Source organism: Patagioenas fasciata, chromosome 11 (assembly GCF_037038585.1).
Source record: "Patagioenas fasciata isolate bPatFas1 chromosome 11, bPatFas1.hap1, whole genome shotgun sequence".
Lineage (NCBI taxonomy): Eukaryota > Metazoa > Chordata > Aves > Columbiformes > Columbidae > Patagioenas > Patagioenas fasciata.
This window is the reverse complement of record NC_092530.1, coordinates 9,982,147-9,999,731: the sequence shown is the minus strand read 5'-3', so window position 1 is coordinate 9,999,731 and position 17,585 is coordinate 9,982,147. Positions and strand designations below refer to the sequence as shown.

The 17,585-nt window shown below is 38.9% G+C and overlaps 1 protein-coding gene across 2 annotated transcripts in view; it reads left to right on the top strand.

The window, feature by feature from the left end:
• The window catches only part of ATRX (ATRX chromatin remodeler), an 84,144-nt gene that overhangs the window by 42,043 nt on the left and 24,516 nt on the right, over nucleotides 1-17,585 (top strand). For both annotated transcript variants that reach the window (XM_065846381.2, XM_071813424.1), the window contains 10 exons: nucleotides 171-264; nucleotides 766-874; nucleotides 1,550-1,729; nucleotides 2,119-2,260; nucleotides 3,437-3,546; nucleotides 8,582-8,728; nucleotides 8,934-9,111; nucleotides 14,694-14,831; nucleotides 15,728-15,903; nucleotides 17,351-17,468. In XM_065846381.2, coding sequence (XP_065702453.1) covers nucleotides 171-264; nucleotides 766-874; nucleotides 1,550-1,729; nucleotides 2,119-2,260; nucleotides 3,437-3,546; nucleotides 8,582-8,728; nucleotides 8,934-9,111; nucleotides 14,694-14,831; nucleotides 15,728-15,903; nucleotides 17,351-17,468 — 1,392 coding nt within the window. The remainder of the gene's footprint in view (nucleotides 1-170; nucleotides 265-765; nucleotides 875-1,549; nucleotides 1,730-2,118; nucleotides 2,261-3,436; nucleotides 3,547-8,581; nucleotides 8,729-8,933; nucleotides 9,112-14,693; nucleotides 14,832-15,727; nucleotides 15,904-17,350; nucleotides 17,469-17,585) is intronic.

Here is a 17,585-nt window from a genome sequence, read left to right as displayed (position 1 = left end):
GTTAAGTTTTTTTATATTGCTTTTTATTAGGGTGTTTAATGGGTCCCATACTGCCTTAAATGAACTTTTACAGTACTTGTTGATCTTAAACAGTTTATTACATAATTAGAATATATGTAATGTTGCTAACTTCGTGATAATATTCAACGTGGAATAATATCTTTTTAAAGTGAGCAGTGATGATTCAAATGACTCCGAGTTTCATGAGTCTGCAGTTAGTGAAGAAGTCAGTGAGTCTGAAGATGACCAACGTCCAAGAACAAGGTATAAATAAAACTTAACTGGGCTTATCCTGTGTTTGGTTTTTGGTTTTTAATAGTGCAATTTAGGCAGTGAGATGGTAAAAGTTAAAGACTTTGGATCAGTCCTTAAGATCTTTAATAATAGTTGTCTTTAATTTGGTATTTGCTAATTAACTTTGTAGCAAATGTGAGAATTTTGAATTTGTACCACACTATGTGGTACACAGCAATTAGAGCTAGTAAAAGATGTCAAATATGTCAATGTAAATTGAGGAATGGTGGATGGCAATAGAGAAGTAATATTTGACATTTCTGAGGTTCTTCTGGGTTGTCTGCAATAGACCGTTGCTATGTGTATCCAGTGAGGTGAGAGGGAGAAAGGAATTTGGAAGTAAACCTCTGATTGCACAGAAGGAGCCTGTATTCTGTTAGCAATGTAGTTCATATACCTTTTTATCCTTGTTTTTCAGTGAGGCAATGAATTATTGCCGCTTATCGGTAATATTGTGGGGTTTTTTTGTAGATCTGCCAAGAAAGCTGAGGCGGAAGAAAACCAGCGCAGTTACAAGCAGAAAAAGAAACGAAGGCGTATAAAGGTTCAGGAGGATTCTTCAAGTGAAAACAACAATAAGGTACTATATTGTGTTTTGAATTACTAAATGGGAAAAGGAGTTCCTGTCTCTTCCACCAGCTGCTTAGGTGCTTGGGTGTATCAAACAACTCTGTACAAAGTACAGTAAAAAATTATAACTTTTCTCAATGTTCATTTAGTGCTAAAATTTGTAAAAATGGTGCCATTATGGAGAAAAAATGTTGCGTTTGAATAAAACTGTTTCCTGTCTAGATCTTGATAAAAATGCACAATGTCGTTCAAATAAACAGAATTTTTAAAATAAACGTAGAAGATGACCTAAATACCAGATTAAGGCTTTGCTAGTATTAGGGTTTCTTTGTCTGTGTGGAGTAGGCGATAGCTGATCTGATCTAGCACCACTGGGACAGAAAAATAGTTCTTTATTAATAGTCATTAGTTACTATCAAAGGATACCAGGACTTTTGGTGTACTTCCTTCGCACAGCTGGGCTTACCTTTTATGTCTCAGGATACGTTATACTTAAGGTGACACTTCTTTTGTCATGCTGGAGAACTTGTTTTAAAAAAAACCACTATCTTTTTTTCTTACGAGCTAAACTCCACCTGTGTGTGTATATATATACACATTTCTGGGAGTGTGTCTGAAAATGAAGGATTTGATGGTCTGCGCCATAGTTTTCTTGCTAATGCTTAATTTATTTAATTTGTAATAGAGTAATTCTGAAGATGAGGAGAACGATGATTCAAAATCTCCTGGAAAAGGCAGGAAGAAAATAAGGAAAATTATTAAAGATGATAAGCTTAGAACAGAAACACAAAATGCACTTAAAGAAGAAGAAGAAAGAAGAAAACGTATAGCAGAAAGAGAACGGGAGAGAGAGAAATTGAGAGAGGTATGTTCTGTTTTCTTTGCAAAATGCTAGAAAGATGAATTGTTGATGATAAATTTAAGACCTCATATTTCTACCTAAATTTAATTTGATGAATAGTTTAAAAAGTACTTACGTGTAGCCTTGTAAGCCACAAGTTTGATTTGTAGTTTCCTGCAGGTTAATGTTGGTATTTTTATTTAAGACTACTGAGATCTTTCCAAAGCTGTTGCAGTTGCCTACTGCTTTGCTTTCCATGGGGAAAAGCACTCTCCCAAAGTAAACTGTGATGCATAGGTGTTTCTCTTTACTAAATAAATTATGGCTTCCAATTTTACTCAAGCTAGTGTCTTTTGAATCTTGGTATGAGTCACATGTGAAGTATTCCTGTGATGACCTGTTTCTGCTTGCAGGTGATAGAGATAGAAGATGCTTCACCTCTGAAATGTCCCATCACAACCAAACTGGTTTTAGATGAAGATGAAGAAACCAAAGAACCATTGGTGCAGGTTCACAGGAGCATAGTTACCAGACTGAAGCCACACCAAGTAGATGGTAAGGGAAGAGAGTTTTAATTTTTTTTTTCTGCTTTGCTGGCACAGCACCATATGCAACCTGAACTGGAGTCATAACTCCTTGGCAGGCAAGTGCCAGAACATCAGGTTTAGTGCCTTATTTTTGGAACAGTTGGACAAAAGTAAATGAGATCAGCAATACATAATTCTGTTTTACCAGCAAAGAACCGTATATTCTAAGTTGGAAGGATCCTCAGAATCATCTGATTCTCCACACTGAGGCAGAACCACATATATGTTTACTCATTGTACTGAGGAATTGGTATATTCACTTTTTCCAGTTTTCATTGAAGATTTTAAAATCTCACAAAATTTTTGTGGCTTTCTCAGCAGAATTTTTCTTTTTTCTGTTATCTAATATGGCTGCAAATCAAGCCAGCTTCTTTCCATATTCTGTTTTTAGTGAATGAAGAGAAAAGGAGAATAACCCGTCATAGTTTTCTTTACAGTTCATACTGTTATTTTAAATTTCCCTCAAAGTTCACGATCTACAACCTTTCCATTTTAGTAAGAAACCTCTGGACTTGCTTCAGCTCTTAAAGGGAGTTGTCCTGGAGCAGACACAGCAGTCAGGTTGGAGCCTCGTCTGTGCTGTGTATAGCACAGCAGAATACAGCTCCACAATAAATATGTTACAAAGAACAACAAAATCACCCAGCCAGACCCTCAGGTTGTTAATGCATTTTGTTCTGTAGCATGTATTTCCTTTCCTTTTTTTTAGCTGTCAGAGTTCTTGTTTTTATCCCCCTCTTTAAGCATCTTCACATCTGTTCTGTCATGGCAGAATTTCTTCTAGTTGGTTTCAGAGAATTTTGCTAATTTGCAAAACTAGTTTTAGTCTTTTCATGAATACCTTGCCACTTTTCCTTCCAGCTCCTCTTTTTTTGCTGTCCCCAGGACTGCAGTCATCTGCAGTCTGCACAGTAATATTTTCTAATCCAGTTACCACATCTTCAGTGAAAACCGTAACTATAATTAAGTTCAAGACAAAGGTCATCTCACATAAAACCCATTGCACAGAAATGATGCAATTAGCCTGAGCATTGTTTTTTTTTTAAGAGTTATCATGACCTTACAGTGATCACGCCTATCTCTTATTGAGTGAACATTAATAAAATGAATATTTAATATGAAAATTTGCAATGATTTTCTTCAGGTGTTCAGTTCATGTGGGATTGCTGTTGCGAATCTGTAAAAAAAACAAAGACATCTCCTGGTTCTGGGTGCATTCTTGCTCACTGTATGGGTCTGGGGAAAACGTTACAGGTAAGAAACAAAACTTGTCGTGTTTTCTGGTCTGTAACTTGCTTTCAAAAGCTGATCAAATTTTTATGACTTTCGGAACATAGCAGAACTTACTGTTTCCTAGTCAGTGACGTGATGAGGGTTTCTGGAGGAAAACATTTTGTGAAGAGGTCTTGAGAAGGAAGTTGTGTTTCATAGTATACAGCTGTGAAAGTTCTGATCTGTGCTTGTGCTTTCTCTGGTTTTAAAGTATGTAAAATTAAATGAGATAATCATTGATATTAATGCAGAAAGGTCATATTTAATTTTAAGTGATGTGTAGGTCCTTTGCAACTTCAAAGAAGAAAATGTGGCGAACAGAAGGCAGGCTTCAGGAATCTGTGTTTCTGTGTTTAATCTTAAGCAGGTTGTGTTTTTTACTGTCTCTCTCATTCATGTGTTGCTCCTTAAACTCTTTATTTTCCTCAGTGGTTTCTCAATTTACCTTTTGTACTGGTCAATTAGAGGTTTATCAGTGTTTTGCCTTTTTCTTTCTTTATGCTACAATTTTAGTGGCTGAAGTCAGATGCTTTGTGGTTTAATATAAACCATGTTTTGCTACAATTGAAACTCCTCCAGGTTGAAGGACAGGGCATTTGTTTTCTGTTTCAGGAATTGTCCACAAGTACATTCATATTTTTGAATCATGCATCACAAACAGTTAAGACCAGAAACTTTGCCTTCGCAGTTGCATACAGGACATACTTTGAACCACTTTTTCACTTCTCTATTTCTGTTCTTTGGCTTTACAATTCTTTGCTTCCTCAGATCTTCAGGTTCAAGCCTTTATTGTCACTTCAGCGCATGTTCCTTCTCCTTTATGCTGCTGAAGACTGCTCTGTAAACATCTTTAAACAAGAATATTGTAGCGTTTCTTAAAACAAGATTTCCATATTTCTTGGTCTGATACACTGGCTCTTCTGCCATGTTAAAAGTTGCACTGTGTTGTGATTTAACGCGTTGGGCAGGTAAATGCCACACGCAGCCGTTCATTCACTCCCCAACTCGGTGAGATGAGCGAGAGTTGGAAAAAAAAAAAGTAAACCTAGTGGGTTAAGATAAAAACAGTTTAATAGGACAGAAAGGGAGATGATTATAGTAATAATGATGATGATAAAAATAATAAAGAATATATATAAAAGAAGTGATGGACAATGCAATTGCTCACCAGCTGGTGGTCAATGTTCAGCTTGTCTCCGAGCAGTGGTTATTCCAGCCTCTGTCCACCAAAATATATACTGAACATGACATCATATGGTATGGACTGTCCCTTTGGGCAGCTGAGGTCAGCGGTCCTGGCTGTGTCCCTTCCCAGCTTCTTGTGCACCTGGCGTGGTGTGAGAAGCTGAAAAGTCTTTGAGTACTCATCAACAACTAAAACATCAGTGTATTATCAACATCATTCTCATTCTAAATCCAAAACACAGCACTATACCAGCTACTAGGAAGAAAATTAACTCTATCCCGGCTGAAACCAGGACATCCACTGGACAACTTACCAGTTCTATTAGTGTTTAAAATCTGAAGCTCAATCCTCATCTTAAAATGTTTCTTCTGAAACTAATCACCCAAGCAGTTGCTGTTAAACAATGCTCATCGCCATTTTTCAAGCTTATGCTCTTGACCTTCAAAAAAGGCAAAAGATCAGAAACAGTTTTCTTGAATTCCCTGCATCTCGGTATTCATGCTTGGGAGTGTTGAATTCCTTTTGTGTTTGCTTGTTTCCAAGTGATATATCTGTCTTTATAAATTTTGGATTACATTTTGCCAGGTGTAGCATCACCACAAATACTATGAACAAAGAAGTGGGATAAGTTGCCCATCTTACTCTGCTGCCTGGTCTGTGCCCCAGAATTCCATTAGCAGAAATCATTTGAGAGAAGAACCTTTCCCTCTGCTTCTGGGAAAAAGAAGGGAAAATTTCTGAGAACTCTGAAAAAGAAGGAGGGTGACAACCTGATAGGTGCTTGAAAAGGCCCTCAGAAAAGTGGGGCCACTTTGGTCTCCCTGTTGTTGACCTTCATTGATGCTTGTTTCCTCATTTCTGGACAAGGGAGATATTCTCATATCTTCATCAGGACAGCTGGCTGGTAAAATGAATTGCTGTGAACCATTTTTATCTCTGGCTTGAGCTGAATCATTAGAAATCTCTATTGCAGCTTCTGCAGATTTTGGAATTTATTAGAACTGGTTTCAGCTTGGCGTCAGGGCCTTCATGTGTCAAGAATGGTTCTTGGCTGTAAAGTCACTTGAGAGGAGATCTGCCCAGTGCGCTGGTGAGTTTGTGACTGCCAAGTCTAGATCATGTTAGCAGCCAGCACTTGCACAACACTTGTTTCTAAATTTTTTTATTCACATGCTCCAAATATGGATGCACTTTACTCATTCCCGGAGTGCAGTCTCTTTAGCGTGGTGGTGATGGTTCTCAAAGAGGTTATTTTCTTCCTGCAGTGAGGATGGGATCCTCAAAGCGTCTGTGAGGAAATGCCATCTCACCATCCTCTTCCATCTTGGTCAGTGGTGGTAGAAGCTTCCCCATTGGATTGGGAAGCCCTATCCCCTGGCCTGAAGGCTCAAGATCTGTTCATTTGTAGAGAGGTCAGTATATCAACCTACTGGAATTCCAAGTTGTGTCTCAGCATTTTGGTGCCATAGTCTGCAAGTGCCTCCAGCCAGCTTTACAACTTTTTTAGTCACTTAAGAAAACAAAATGCTCTAAGATGCTGTTGACAAGCAGTTAATCTTGGACACCTGTAGGTTTGAAATGAGGTGTCTCAGTAGTTGTTACTCTCTGTGCTGCTCACATCTGCCTTGCTAGCTGGTGCTTGGCATCGTGAGCACACCTGGACGCTGCTAGAGAGCAGACTTGGCTTCAAGTCTTTCGTTATTATTTTCACAATCTTGAAATAGGCTCCAAGAGAAGATCTGCAGAGATGCTCTAGCAGGAGGTATCTGTTATTCTTTGCTAGTGTTAACTACACCTTACTGGGTCAGACGGCTTCTTCATTCTTTTGTCTTCACTCTCAACCATTGCTACACAGGGCTCTTCAAAAAGCCAAGTTACATGAGAAGTACCTAATCCTGCTCTCCTCTGGCCTAATTCAGACTAATTTTATTTAAGACTTTCTGATCCTGAGAATCTTCTTTCTTGACCTGCGAGTCGCAGGGTATAGTCATGGAGAGCTTAGACTGGTGTGACACCTTTGGATTCCTTGGTGTCCCTGGATTCTTCTGCAAACAACAAGCTCAAGAAAATCAAGGGAAGCTTGGGATTTGTGGTTTTCTGATTTGGGGGGTTTTTGTGGTGTTGTGGGTTGTTTTGAGAAACACAGAGCTGTAGATGATCAGAGGGGCTGCGGTCATTCTCTGTATGTACTGTTTAGGTTAAACAATCTGTGATCTTGGCTGGTTGTGATGCACAGCATGTGGACAGTATGTTTGTAAGAACTCCAGTAGCAGTGCATATAGCTTTGCTTTGATTATAGAAGTTGGGGTGACAGACACAATACTTCGACAATCTGCAATCCTATAGAAGATGACTTTCGTTCATACTTTGAAAATCACCTTTGAAGAGTATATTTTTACATGCTTAATTCTAGCTTAGTTGTTAGGGTTCTTCAGGAGTTAATTACACCTTTTACTGGAGATTTGCTGTTGTGCTTTATTGTAGCAATGCAGTCTAGGCGACTTTGTACACTTATACTTTATATACCTGATACTTTCGTTTCATTAAACATTTCACAGCAAAGGTATTTTTGAATGTGCTGTACATGTGTTCATGACATTTGTTTTGGTTGTAATTTTTTGGTAATCGAAGACACAGTAACAAATACTTATTAAGTATTTTTATGGCCAGCGTTTGTAGCTTAGGTAGTTGCTTTTTTCCTGATGTGGTCACTACTGTGCTCTGTAATGCCGTTTGCTGTTGAGCTCTCGGAAAAGCTAAGTCAGCGACATGTTTTAGCAGACTCTGCAAAGTACAGAGAAGAATGTCAGTAAAGGATCTGGGAAATAAGGGAATTAGGGACTTGCTTGCCATCCAGGACATAGGACTTAAGTGATTAGTCTTCCTGGGTAGTTCTTGCATCCAAACATGAGATGCTTTTGTCTCGATCGCAAAACCACTAGTAATTCCTTTTGTATTGCAGCATCTAAAAGCGGTTCTTTGCCCAGTGTTCCAAGAATAGTAATACAGTTTGAAATTACTTTGAGCAGTCTATTAAATCAGAGCTGCCAGACACTAAGGTTTGATCTGGAAAGAACTTTTCCAGATATTGTATGGTTATGTGGATTAGAGCGCAGTCTTCACCATTAACAGTCTGGTGTGAGAGCTGGAGCTGCCATGGGATCACTGACTCTACAGCTTCCAGGATTTTACAGGTCATCTCTAGTCCTGTATTTATTTGTTACTCCTCAAAAATAGACAGAAACACCGAGTGACATCAAAAGATTTGAGTTTTTTTCCCCGAGCCTCAAGGAGGTGTCACAATCTGCAACATACAGCCAGTCTGGCTACAGGCTAAATGGTTGGAAAGCATTTCAGTAAACTGGTTCAGAGCTCTTTGAGAGAATTTGCCAATATGCTGAAAAAAGTTGATATAAGACTGAAGTTCACTTTGAAGAAAGTTGAATTTATTTCATGTTTGGGATGAGTATTGGAAGAAAGCTTAAAAGTGACCTAATATACATTTTTAGTTTATGATAATGATTGATGAACTGTAAAGGGAGAGTTCCTTATTTGTGGAATTGTTCAGCTATCTGGGCAATACAAATCTGCTTGTATCTTGGTGTGTGAAGGATGTATGCAGGCATGTAATACTGAGTAATAAGTATATGACTTGAAAATAAATGTGTATTAAATGTTAAGCAGCAAGTTGTTTAACAAACAGAAAAGGAACATTTGAACAAGACTGTTGGTAAATTTTGTATGTGAATATATACTTGTGCGTTTCTTTCCTAGTGTTTAATATTTGGTGTTTAATTCGGCATTTTGTCTGGATTTTTTTTCCTTTTGCAGGTAGTAAGTTTTCTTCACACAGTCTTGCTGTGTGAGAAGCTGGATTTTCGGACAGCTCTGGTGGTGTGTCCACTGAACACTGCCTTGAACTGGTTGAATGAGTTTGAAAAATGGCAAGAAGGCTTAGAAGATGACGAAAAACTAGAGGTATAAGGCTTAAAGAGAGTTCTTAAAAATCAAATAACTGAACAGTTTACGTAATCAGGAAGCTCCCTCACTCAAAATATAGACTGAATGCACTTTTAAGTATGTGAAAAATCTACTTGCATTAATACACTTCAGTTATTTAAAAGTTACGCTGGTCCTTTTGTATTTTAAAAGAAATTCAAGCGTATTTGTCCCTCTTTGAAAGGTCTGTGAACTAGCGACCGTGAAACGCCCTCAAGAGAGAAGCTACATGCTCCAGCGTTGGCAAGATGAAGGAGGTGTGATGATAATAGGCTATGAGATGTATCGTAATCTTGCACAGGGCAGGAATGTGAAGAGTAGAAAACTTAAAGAAATATTCAATAAAGCTTTGGTTGATCCAGGTAAGTGAAAATTAATATGAGTGTGAATTATATACATTGTGCTTTCTGGTTTATGCATATGAGCTAAGTAATCTTGCAAATGGACATCTGTCAGGCAAGTAATTTTAACAATAACATTAGTAAGATTTATCACATTTTCTTTATTGTCTTAGTCTGAGTTATATAAACGGTTGTTTAGAAACTACCCCGTCTGCTTTTGTCCATAGACTTCTGTAGTCTATTGCCTCAGACACAGAAATGACCACAGGAGTATATACTGGAAATTTTCCCAATAGGTATCTTTTTTGCTAGCATCGCTTTCTTTGCAAGGTAATTTAAAGTGACTCTGTTGGGAACCTACGGTTATTTTAATCAGCTGTTTTGTTACAACCACAAACCACTTTATCCTCAATAGAAATCTACCATTAAGGGCATAACTATGCATGAAAAATTGTTGAGAAATGTACCTTAGAAGTGTGAACAAGTGTTAATCAAGTGCTAATGTATATCTATCAGATGGTCACCAAGAAGAACCAGCAGTCTAAGTTTTGGCAATATTCACCAAAATAGCAAAATTTTCTTAGTAATTTTGAACTGTTAACTGATATCTGAAAACAACTTATGGTTATGCAACATGTGGTGTATTTTTAAAATGCTTGAAATGGTAGGTAAGGTGAATGATTTCATTGGTTCTGTAAGTAAGTTTTGTTGGGCTTTAATCATTCATCTGGACTTTAGGTTTCTTGACAGCGTGTGGTTGATTTTGTTTTGTTTCTCCTCATTGGTGAAGTACAGCATTGGTCTGGTTTATAATTGTATGTAGTGAGCTTCATTTTGTGACATTTCAAATAGTGGTAGGGCTGTGAATTTTGCTTGAACAAAGGGATTATTCTAATGGGAAAAATAACTTTGTGGTTATTGGCCTGGGCCAGCTGGTATTGGCATCTCCAACTCTGCAGAAAGCCTGTCTGAGCAGCTAAAACGTTAATTAGTTTTCTGCCAGTTTGACTCGCTAAGTGGCATAATTGCTGTGGAGTCAGGGAAGCTGCAGTACAGTAGCTGATGAACTATTTTTGTGATCGTATTGAATCCACAGGCATTATTTCAGCAATGAAGAAAATGCACTTCTTACCAGTGAGTTTTCTGACTCCTCTGTTAAAGCTGCAATTACTGAAAACAAGGAAAAAAATAAAAAGGGGGAGAGAGAGGGAAACAGTGTCCTGTCAGTCTTACTCTCTATCTCATTTGCTCAGGATATTGCAGTTGGTCATGTTCTGGTGCAATGATGAAAGAAAATTTTATATGCTCCTACAGTGATTGAGTTTTGTGGGGTTTTTCCTTGTGGAGGGTGTCAGGGAGGCTAAACGTAGGGGTCTTTATAACAGTAATATTGTCCCTTCATTTGTGGATTTGTATTTATGTAATTTCAAAGACAGCGGACTGCGAAGTGAGGTGGCATTTTGGGCACGTAGTTTTATGGAGGAGACAGAGTGACTTGTGTCACCTTCCCTGTCCCATCTCCTGTGAATCTCTTGGTTTTTACACCCTACTTGTAGGCGTGGTTCTGTCCTTCTTCCAGACCTCGTTAGACAGCTCAGGACAATGTGATAGAGCAGTATTTGTGATTAGGTTGTGGACTTTTGTAGATTTAATGAAGTTTGGAAACTGCAGCACATTGAGCCCTATAAGTTTTGAATAATTTCACATGAACATGGAACCCTCTGTTTTATTTTCAGATTACTTGGTTGGTAGGATGGAATCCTTTTGTTGCTGCAAATCTTTCTTTATTTTAACTCATTATAAAAATAAGTATTCGTCTGTTGTTATCCATTAGTTTTTGGAGACATTTGGGTTGGCTGAGCTGATGAGCAGTGTCTTGCAACAACCGTTATTGGTTTTTTGCTGTCTCTGTGAATCACAGCACTGGCAATACAGCAGCCTGCCAATAAAGAGTTGTGAAGCTGTGTGCTGGCTTACTGCTCTGCCTGTAAATAGGAAAACCATTGCCTTTGGGAGCCTGTTTAATTTAAATAGTTGCAAATTTGGTATTTGAGCAATAATTTAATGATACATGTCTGGTTAAAATGAATACTGCTGGGGTAGACGTGCTATAGCAGGCGCTTGTACTGCACTGTATACAACAGAAGAGGGGACCAGAGAGAGAAGGTTTAGCCAAAGTTTATGGGTGGAGAAGTGATTTCATTAATTAACTAGCTCTGCTATGTGAAATAATAGCAGGATTATATATGCGTGCAGGGCAACAAATGGTTTCCCATAATGCTTTGTGCAACTGATGAAGTGCAGTTTGGTTTATTGATAGCTGGTGTGCTTTGCTTGCAGCATTTCAGGAACTTTGTATTTTTTTTACTTGTTGCTACTAATAAAAATTCCCTTAACTGTTTAACTTGCAAAGAGGTCTATAATTGGCAGTTGTATAGGCTGACTTGTTTTAGGCTTCAGAGGAGAAGAACTGTGTGTATATCTGTGTATCTGTCACTGAGTATGTTTTATATATATCAATATAGTAACATGCAAGTACAGCAAGAAGCATAGGAAGATGAAGACTATGAACTTGGAGGAAACATTGAAGGAGGACGGCTTTTTAGCCTAGAAAAAGACAACTAAACTGACATTTTCCACCATGTAGGAGCTGGTTACTGGAAAGACTGGTAACAGTTATTTTTTACATCAGCTAGAGAAAGGGCAGAATTTATTCTGATTTACAGCAGAAATCATTTAAATTAGGTATTATTGCACAGTGTTTCAGCAAAACAGAGAGGTCATGGAGTTTCCTACTTGTGTCGGGGAGGAAATGTCCCTTTCTCATAACTCTTGGGTGACGAAACTGGACTCCCTTGAGGTCCCTTTAGGTGACATTCCTTTCTAATATTTGAGAAATGTTCTGTCTGTAATGAATTGCACTCATGTGTTTTAAGAACAAGGAGAAAACCCACAAATTTGTGAAAATCCTGCCACTGAGTTGTAGCCAAGATGTTAGTTCAAGATACCAGCACTATGTGCCTGCCAAACAAACGACAAATAATTTCATTAAGGTAGTTTTTTTCCCACAGTTTTGCTGTCATTTGCTTACTCTAAACAGGTTTTGAGGTGGGATTTTTGTTTGTGTTTCTTCTTGTTGTTTTTTAACTAACCACTTCATGTTAATGAATTACAGTCTTTACTGAAACTAATTGCTGGTGTATTTGCACAGTTTTGATTGCTATCTGTCCCTAAGACTTCATTATCCTTTTTCTCTAATGTACCTTGATTCTGATTTAAGCATAATGTACTAGACCAAACGCTTTTCTGAGAATGATATATTAATGCGCAAGCTGTCACATCTGGTGGACAGATATTGCAAATGCCTCAGTTTTAGAAAACCGCTTCAAACCATGTCAGTAGTACTGTGCGCTGCACAAGCAGCTCGCTCGCAGGATCCTCGCTTATCAGGAAATACTGGAGCGAGGACCAGAGAAAGGATCTGTCACTATTCAGAGATGTTTGCCTAAAATTCAAGGAAGGCTTTGTATGTAGCCACTCAGGGTTTTACATGCTGTCAGAACCAAGGAAGGTACAAAAGTTGTCAAATAATAAGTGGAAATGTTTCTGTGGCAGGTGTGAAAATTCAGAAATAAGTAGGCTTGAAAAATTCTTAAGTGTGTTTGGAATTCATATGTGGATTTTCGTAATTGTCTTGCAGTCTTGGTTAAAAAGACTCTTTTTTTTCTCCTTGGAAAAAGTATCTTCTTGATTCCTTTTCTATTAGCATGTAGGATTCAAATCACTTCTTCACAGAATCCCAGAATGTCAGGGGTTGGAAGGGCCCTGGAAAGCTCATCCAGTGCAATCCCCCCATGGAGCAGGAACACCCAGCTGAGGTTCCACAGGAAGGTGTCCAGGCGGGTTTGAATGTCTGCAGAGAAGGAGACTCCACAACCTCCCTGGGCAGCCTGGGCCAGGCTCTGCCACCCTCACCCCGAACAAGCTTCTTCTCAAATTTAAGTGGAACCTCTTGTGTTCCAGTTTGTACCCACTGCCCCTTGTCCTGTCACTGGTTGTCACCGAGAAGAGCCTGGCTCCATCCTCCTGACACTCACCCTTTATATATCTGTAAACATTAATGAGGTTCCCCCTCAGTCTCCTCTTCTCCAGCTCCAGAGCCCCAGCTCCCTCAGCCTTTCCTCACACGGGAGATGCTCCACTCCCTTCAGCATCTTGGTGGCTGCGCTGGACTCTCTCCAGCAGTTCCCTGTCCTTCTGGAACTGAGGGGCCACAACTGGACACAATATTCCAGGTGTGGTCTCCCCAGGGCAGAGCAGAGGGGCAGGAGAACCTCTCTGACCTACTGACCACCCCCCTTCTGATCCACCCCAGGTACCATTGGCCTTCCTGGCCACAAGGGCACTTAAAATGGCACAATTAAGATGATTGGCACTGACATTGAATCATGAAAGTGGTCAAAGCTGTAACTGATTCTCTGTTGTTAATCACTGTCCTAGAGTTAATTTTTTATTTACAAGCCAGTTTAAATGTAGTCTGAGGAAAAGTGTTCTTGGTAGGTTATGAAAGATTGGATTGTCTGTGCTGATAAAAGCTGATAAATACTCCTTTGCCAGCCTTTTTAGAGCTGAATGGATGAACCCGGCTGATGCGTTTGCATAACGTTTTTCAAAGGTGTTTAAACTTGACTTCAGGTGACTTCAGGATTGATAGTACTGGAATTGAGGTCAGGTTCAGATCTGGTAAAACATATTCTAAGTTATCGGCTGGATCATAGAATATCTTTTCCTTTCAAGGAAAGAACTTCCAGAAATTGCCCGAATTCTGAAAACCATTAGGGTGTGTAAGTCTGTTCTGCCAAGTTTGGTATTATTTATCTTAAACCCCGAATTGTAACACTTAATAATTCTACCAGAATGGCTTTGCATACCATGGAAATGTATTGTGATGTGGTTTTGACATTGCTCATGCAACTCACCTAAAATAGCAGCCTAGAATCCTTGGGTTTGTCTTCTGCAAGAAAGTTGAGGAGACTTCCGTGGTGATTTTCAGCTACAAGCTGGTCATTCACTTGTCTGTAATTCAAATCAGATTTGATTGGATCTTGTCTTGGGTAAGAACTTCGATTGCACTGTTTACCCCTGTTGATACTGACGTATTGCCTTAATGAACAATTACCGGTTACCTCATTTTTGGTTTTCTTTAGAATTGACCAAACACCAGTAGATGGCATCCTAAGCTGGGTTTAAGGAACAGTTTATGAAGGTTTGACAGGGTGAATGTAAATGTAGATAAGTTTTAGAGGAACATATTGCAAAGCTGTAGTTAGTCCTTCCCATGAAGACTTTACAAGCAACAGCCTGTAGTTCACCAGGATGGCTACTGTGAATGCTTGTGCAAAGGCTGAGTGAGAACCTTAATGGCACTAAAAGAAACCACTGCAAAACACACACATGCGCAGAAGTTTAAAAACAAACACACAAACCAAAATAAACCCCCCCCAAACTTAATAATGTTAGTAGAACAAATTTTGGATTCCTAAAGCTGCCAGTTTCTTTGTGGTCATAAAAGATGGAACAGATTTAATGTTATTTCTTTCCAGGCCCCGACTTTGTTGTTTGTGATGAAGGGCACATACTGAAGAATGAAGCATCCGCTGTTTCTAAGGCAATGAATTCTATTCGATCTAGGAGAAGAATAATCCTTACAGGAACACCGCTGCAAAATAATCTTATAGAATGTGAGTAGTTCTCTGGTTTAAGGAGTGTCTGTTTCCTTGACTATACTTTTGCCTTTCAGCAATATATAGATAGAAGTAGTTTGGTTAGAAGATACAGTGAAGCTGTTTGCTAGGTTTTAGTATCTAAATAAAGCCTAACAATTTGTTTTGGCATTTAAATCATCTCAAGATGTGGCTCCATGATGATTTAAGTCAAATTGAAATGAAGGTCTTGGGAATCTGGTCTCTCCTCTGTCCTTTCCCTCAGCATGGCCTTAGGTATATCCAGTTCCTCGGGGAACCTGTGTGAGGGGTATCAGAAAATGAGCAATGCAGAATTGAACAGCTTTCTGATGGCTGAGTTCCTTGCGCTGGCTGGCCAAAGGATCGGAGGAGCCTCAGCACATCAGAGCAAAGGGAGAGAATGTTCAGAGGAGAAATGGGTGGCCCCGGTCTTCCAGCAGTATCATTTTAAATTGTTTTAAACCACTATAGAGCAGAGTTCTTACTAAACAGTGATTTATGGTACTACCTTGGGAATTCATACCAACCTAGCTTGTAACATTTGCTCCTGGTTATTAATATACTGTTTGTTCCTATGATTAATATGCTTTTGACTATAAAAAAAAAGTAAATATGATTTTACGATTGCTTTGGTGTAACAGCAGCTTTCAAATGTTGGGTAACAAACACGATGAGGTAGTTCAAAATCTGACATTAAATTAAGAAGTTACCTCTCTGCCTAGAATATGTGTCAGTTTAAGATGCTCTTTCTGGAAAATATTTGGGTAGTGTGGAGGTTTTTTTCTTAACATACAGCTCTTAGTTTAGATAAGACACATTTATTTTCTGTTAGAATTAATCCTAGTACTGTACTTGACATTTTGAACAACTTAACCCTGATCTTTTTGTCCTAGATCACTGCATGGTTAACTTTATTAAGGAGAATTTGCTGGGTTCAATTAAGGAATTCCGAAATCGATTTATAAATCCAATTCAGAACGGTCAGTGTGCGGACTCCACTCCAGCAGATGTCAGAGTCATGAAGAAGCGTGCACATATTCTCTATGAGATGTTGGCTGGATGTGTGCAGGTAAGAAGAGTTTTACTGTAACTAATTACTTGAATTAGCTGCAGGAGGGGCAGGAGTTACTTCATCTCATTCTGATAAAAGCTCTCAAAGGCAAGTAAAGCTGCTGTTTCCGACCTCTGTTGAATCCAGCTATTACTTTTGACTTAAATATTTTCAATAATTAGTACATTTCTGCATTATTTATTGTTACTAGAAAATCTTACAAAAATTTTGTAGCTTTTATCCAAATATCAGTGTATCCTGAGCAGGACATGGATGTATATGAGAGCATACAGCTGTTTTCCTGCTAGGAGACTAGAATATGATATAAGACAGGAGGGTATCAGTTACTTTGAAATATTCTATTTTAATTCCATAGACACATTTAAATAATGCACGTTTTAAAACTCAATTGCCTTAAAAACTGCACAGAAAGCTGGTGATCTGGAGTTTGTCGCTTGGTTCTGAATTCCTATTGATTCAGATCTGTGAGAATTAGAACAATGGGGAAGAGAAGGAAGGTTAATCAGGTCCAAAAGGGTGAAGAACTTCTTATCTTAAAGACCTTAGCTGAAAACAAGAAACCAGAACTGCATAGGTGGTGCAGGAACACAGAAAAGACAGAACAAGAGGAGGAACATAAATAGCAAGTAAATCTCAAACGCTGGGCATCCTGTGTTTGTGCAGCATTGGACGGAGCCCAGGTGGATTTTTTCACCCAGAGCAGAGCCTGTCCATAGAGAGCAGCTCTCCCTTTTGGGCATTTGAGCTACTCTGTAATTTCTTTGAAGAAAACAAGTGTGCAGCAAACTGGCTGAGCTGTCCTGCAGGCAGGGACGTGGTGCCGCCCCGCGCAGGCAGGTTGGCTCTAACGGAGGTCACGTACCTCTCGAACCTGCAGCGCTTTCTTGCTCAGGATCGATACCCCAGTCTCTGTTTGGGTGAAGGGGCAGATGGAGAGAAGCAGACTAGTGGAAGAGGAGAAAAAATGAAAACACAAGTAAATTCCACATTGCCCCACACAAGCATTCAAAAACTATGTACTGTAAAACAGCGAATGATTAACCTGAATGTGAATTCATCAGTGTTACAAACATTGATATTAGCTGCTTGACTTAGGCGTGCTTTCACAAAAAAAAGGTTCAGGTTTTTTTTTTTAAAACCCACAAAAGTAGTTACCAGAGCAGCTCCTGAAGTTGCAGGCAACTTTGGAAGGACTTGGAACTGGGACATGGGCTTTACGAGTCATATTTTGACTAGAGAACTGAATTCGGTAGGTAAGATGGGTTTCTGCAGACTGTAACTAGATTGTCTTTAGTGGGCTATTTTCTTCTCTTTGTGGTTGGAAAGCGACTGAATCATTGTATTTTATGCATGATGCTTTGTCGTTGAAGATGCCAGAAGTTCTTAAGCTCTCAGTAGTAATTTTCATGTTTATGTGACTAAAGTACTGTTTGTAAAATTACAGAGGAAAGATTACACAGCATTAACAAAGTTCCTCCCACCAAAACACGAGTATGTTCTAGAAGTTCGAATGACACCTATTCAGTGCAAACTCTATCAGTACTACTTGGATCATTTGACAGGTATGTGCCTACAGTTCTCTGAGGTGACAAGATTGATGGTCATTTAATAAGGGGTGTTTTGCCATAGCTGGTGGGTAGGAGATTTTCTTTTATATGTATATTGACTCTACAGATTAA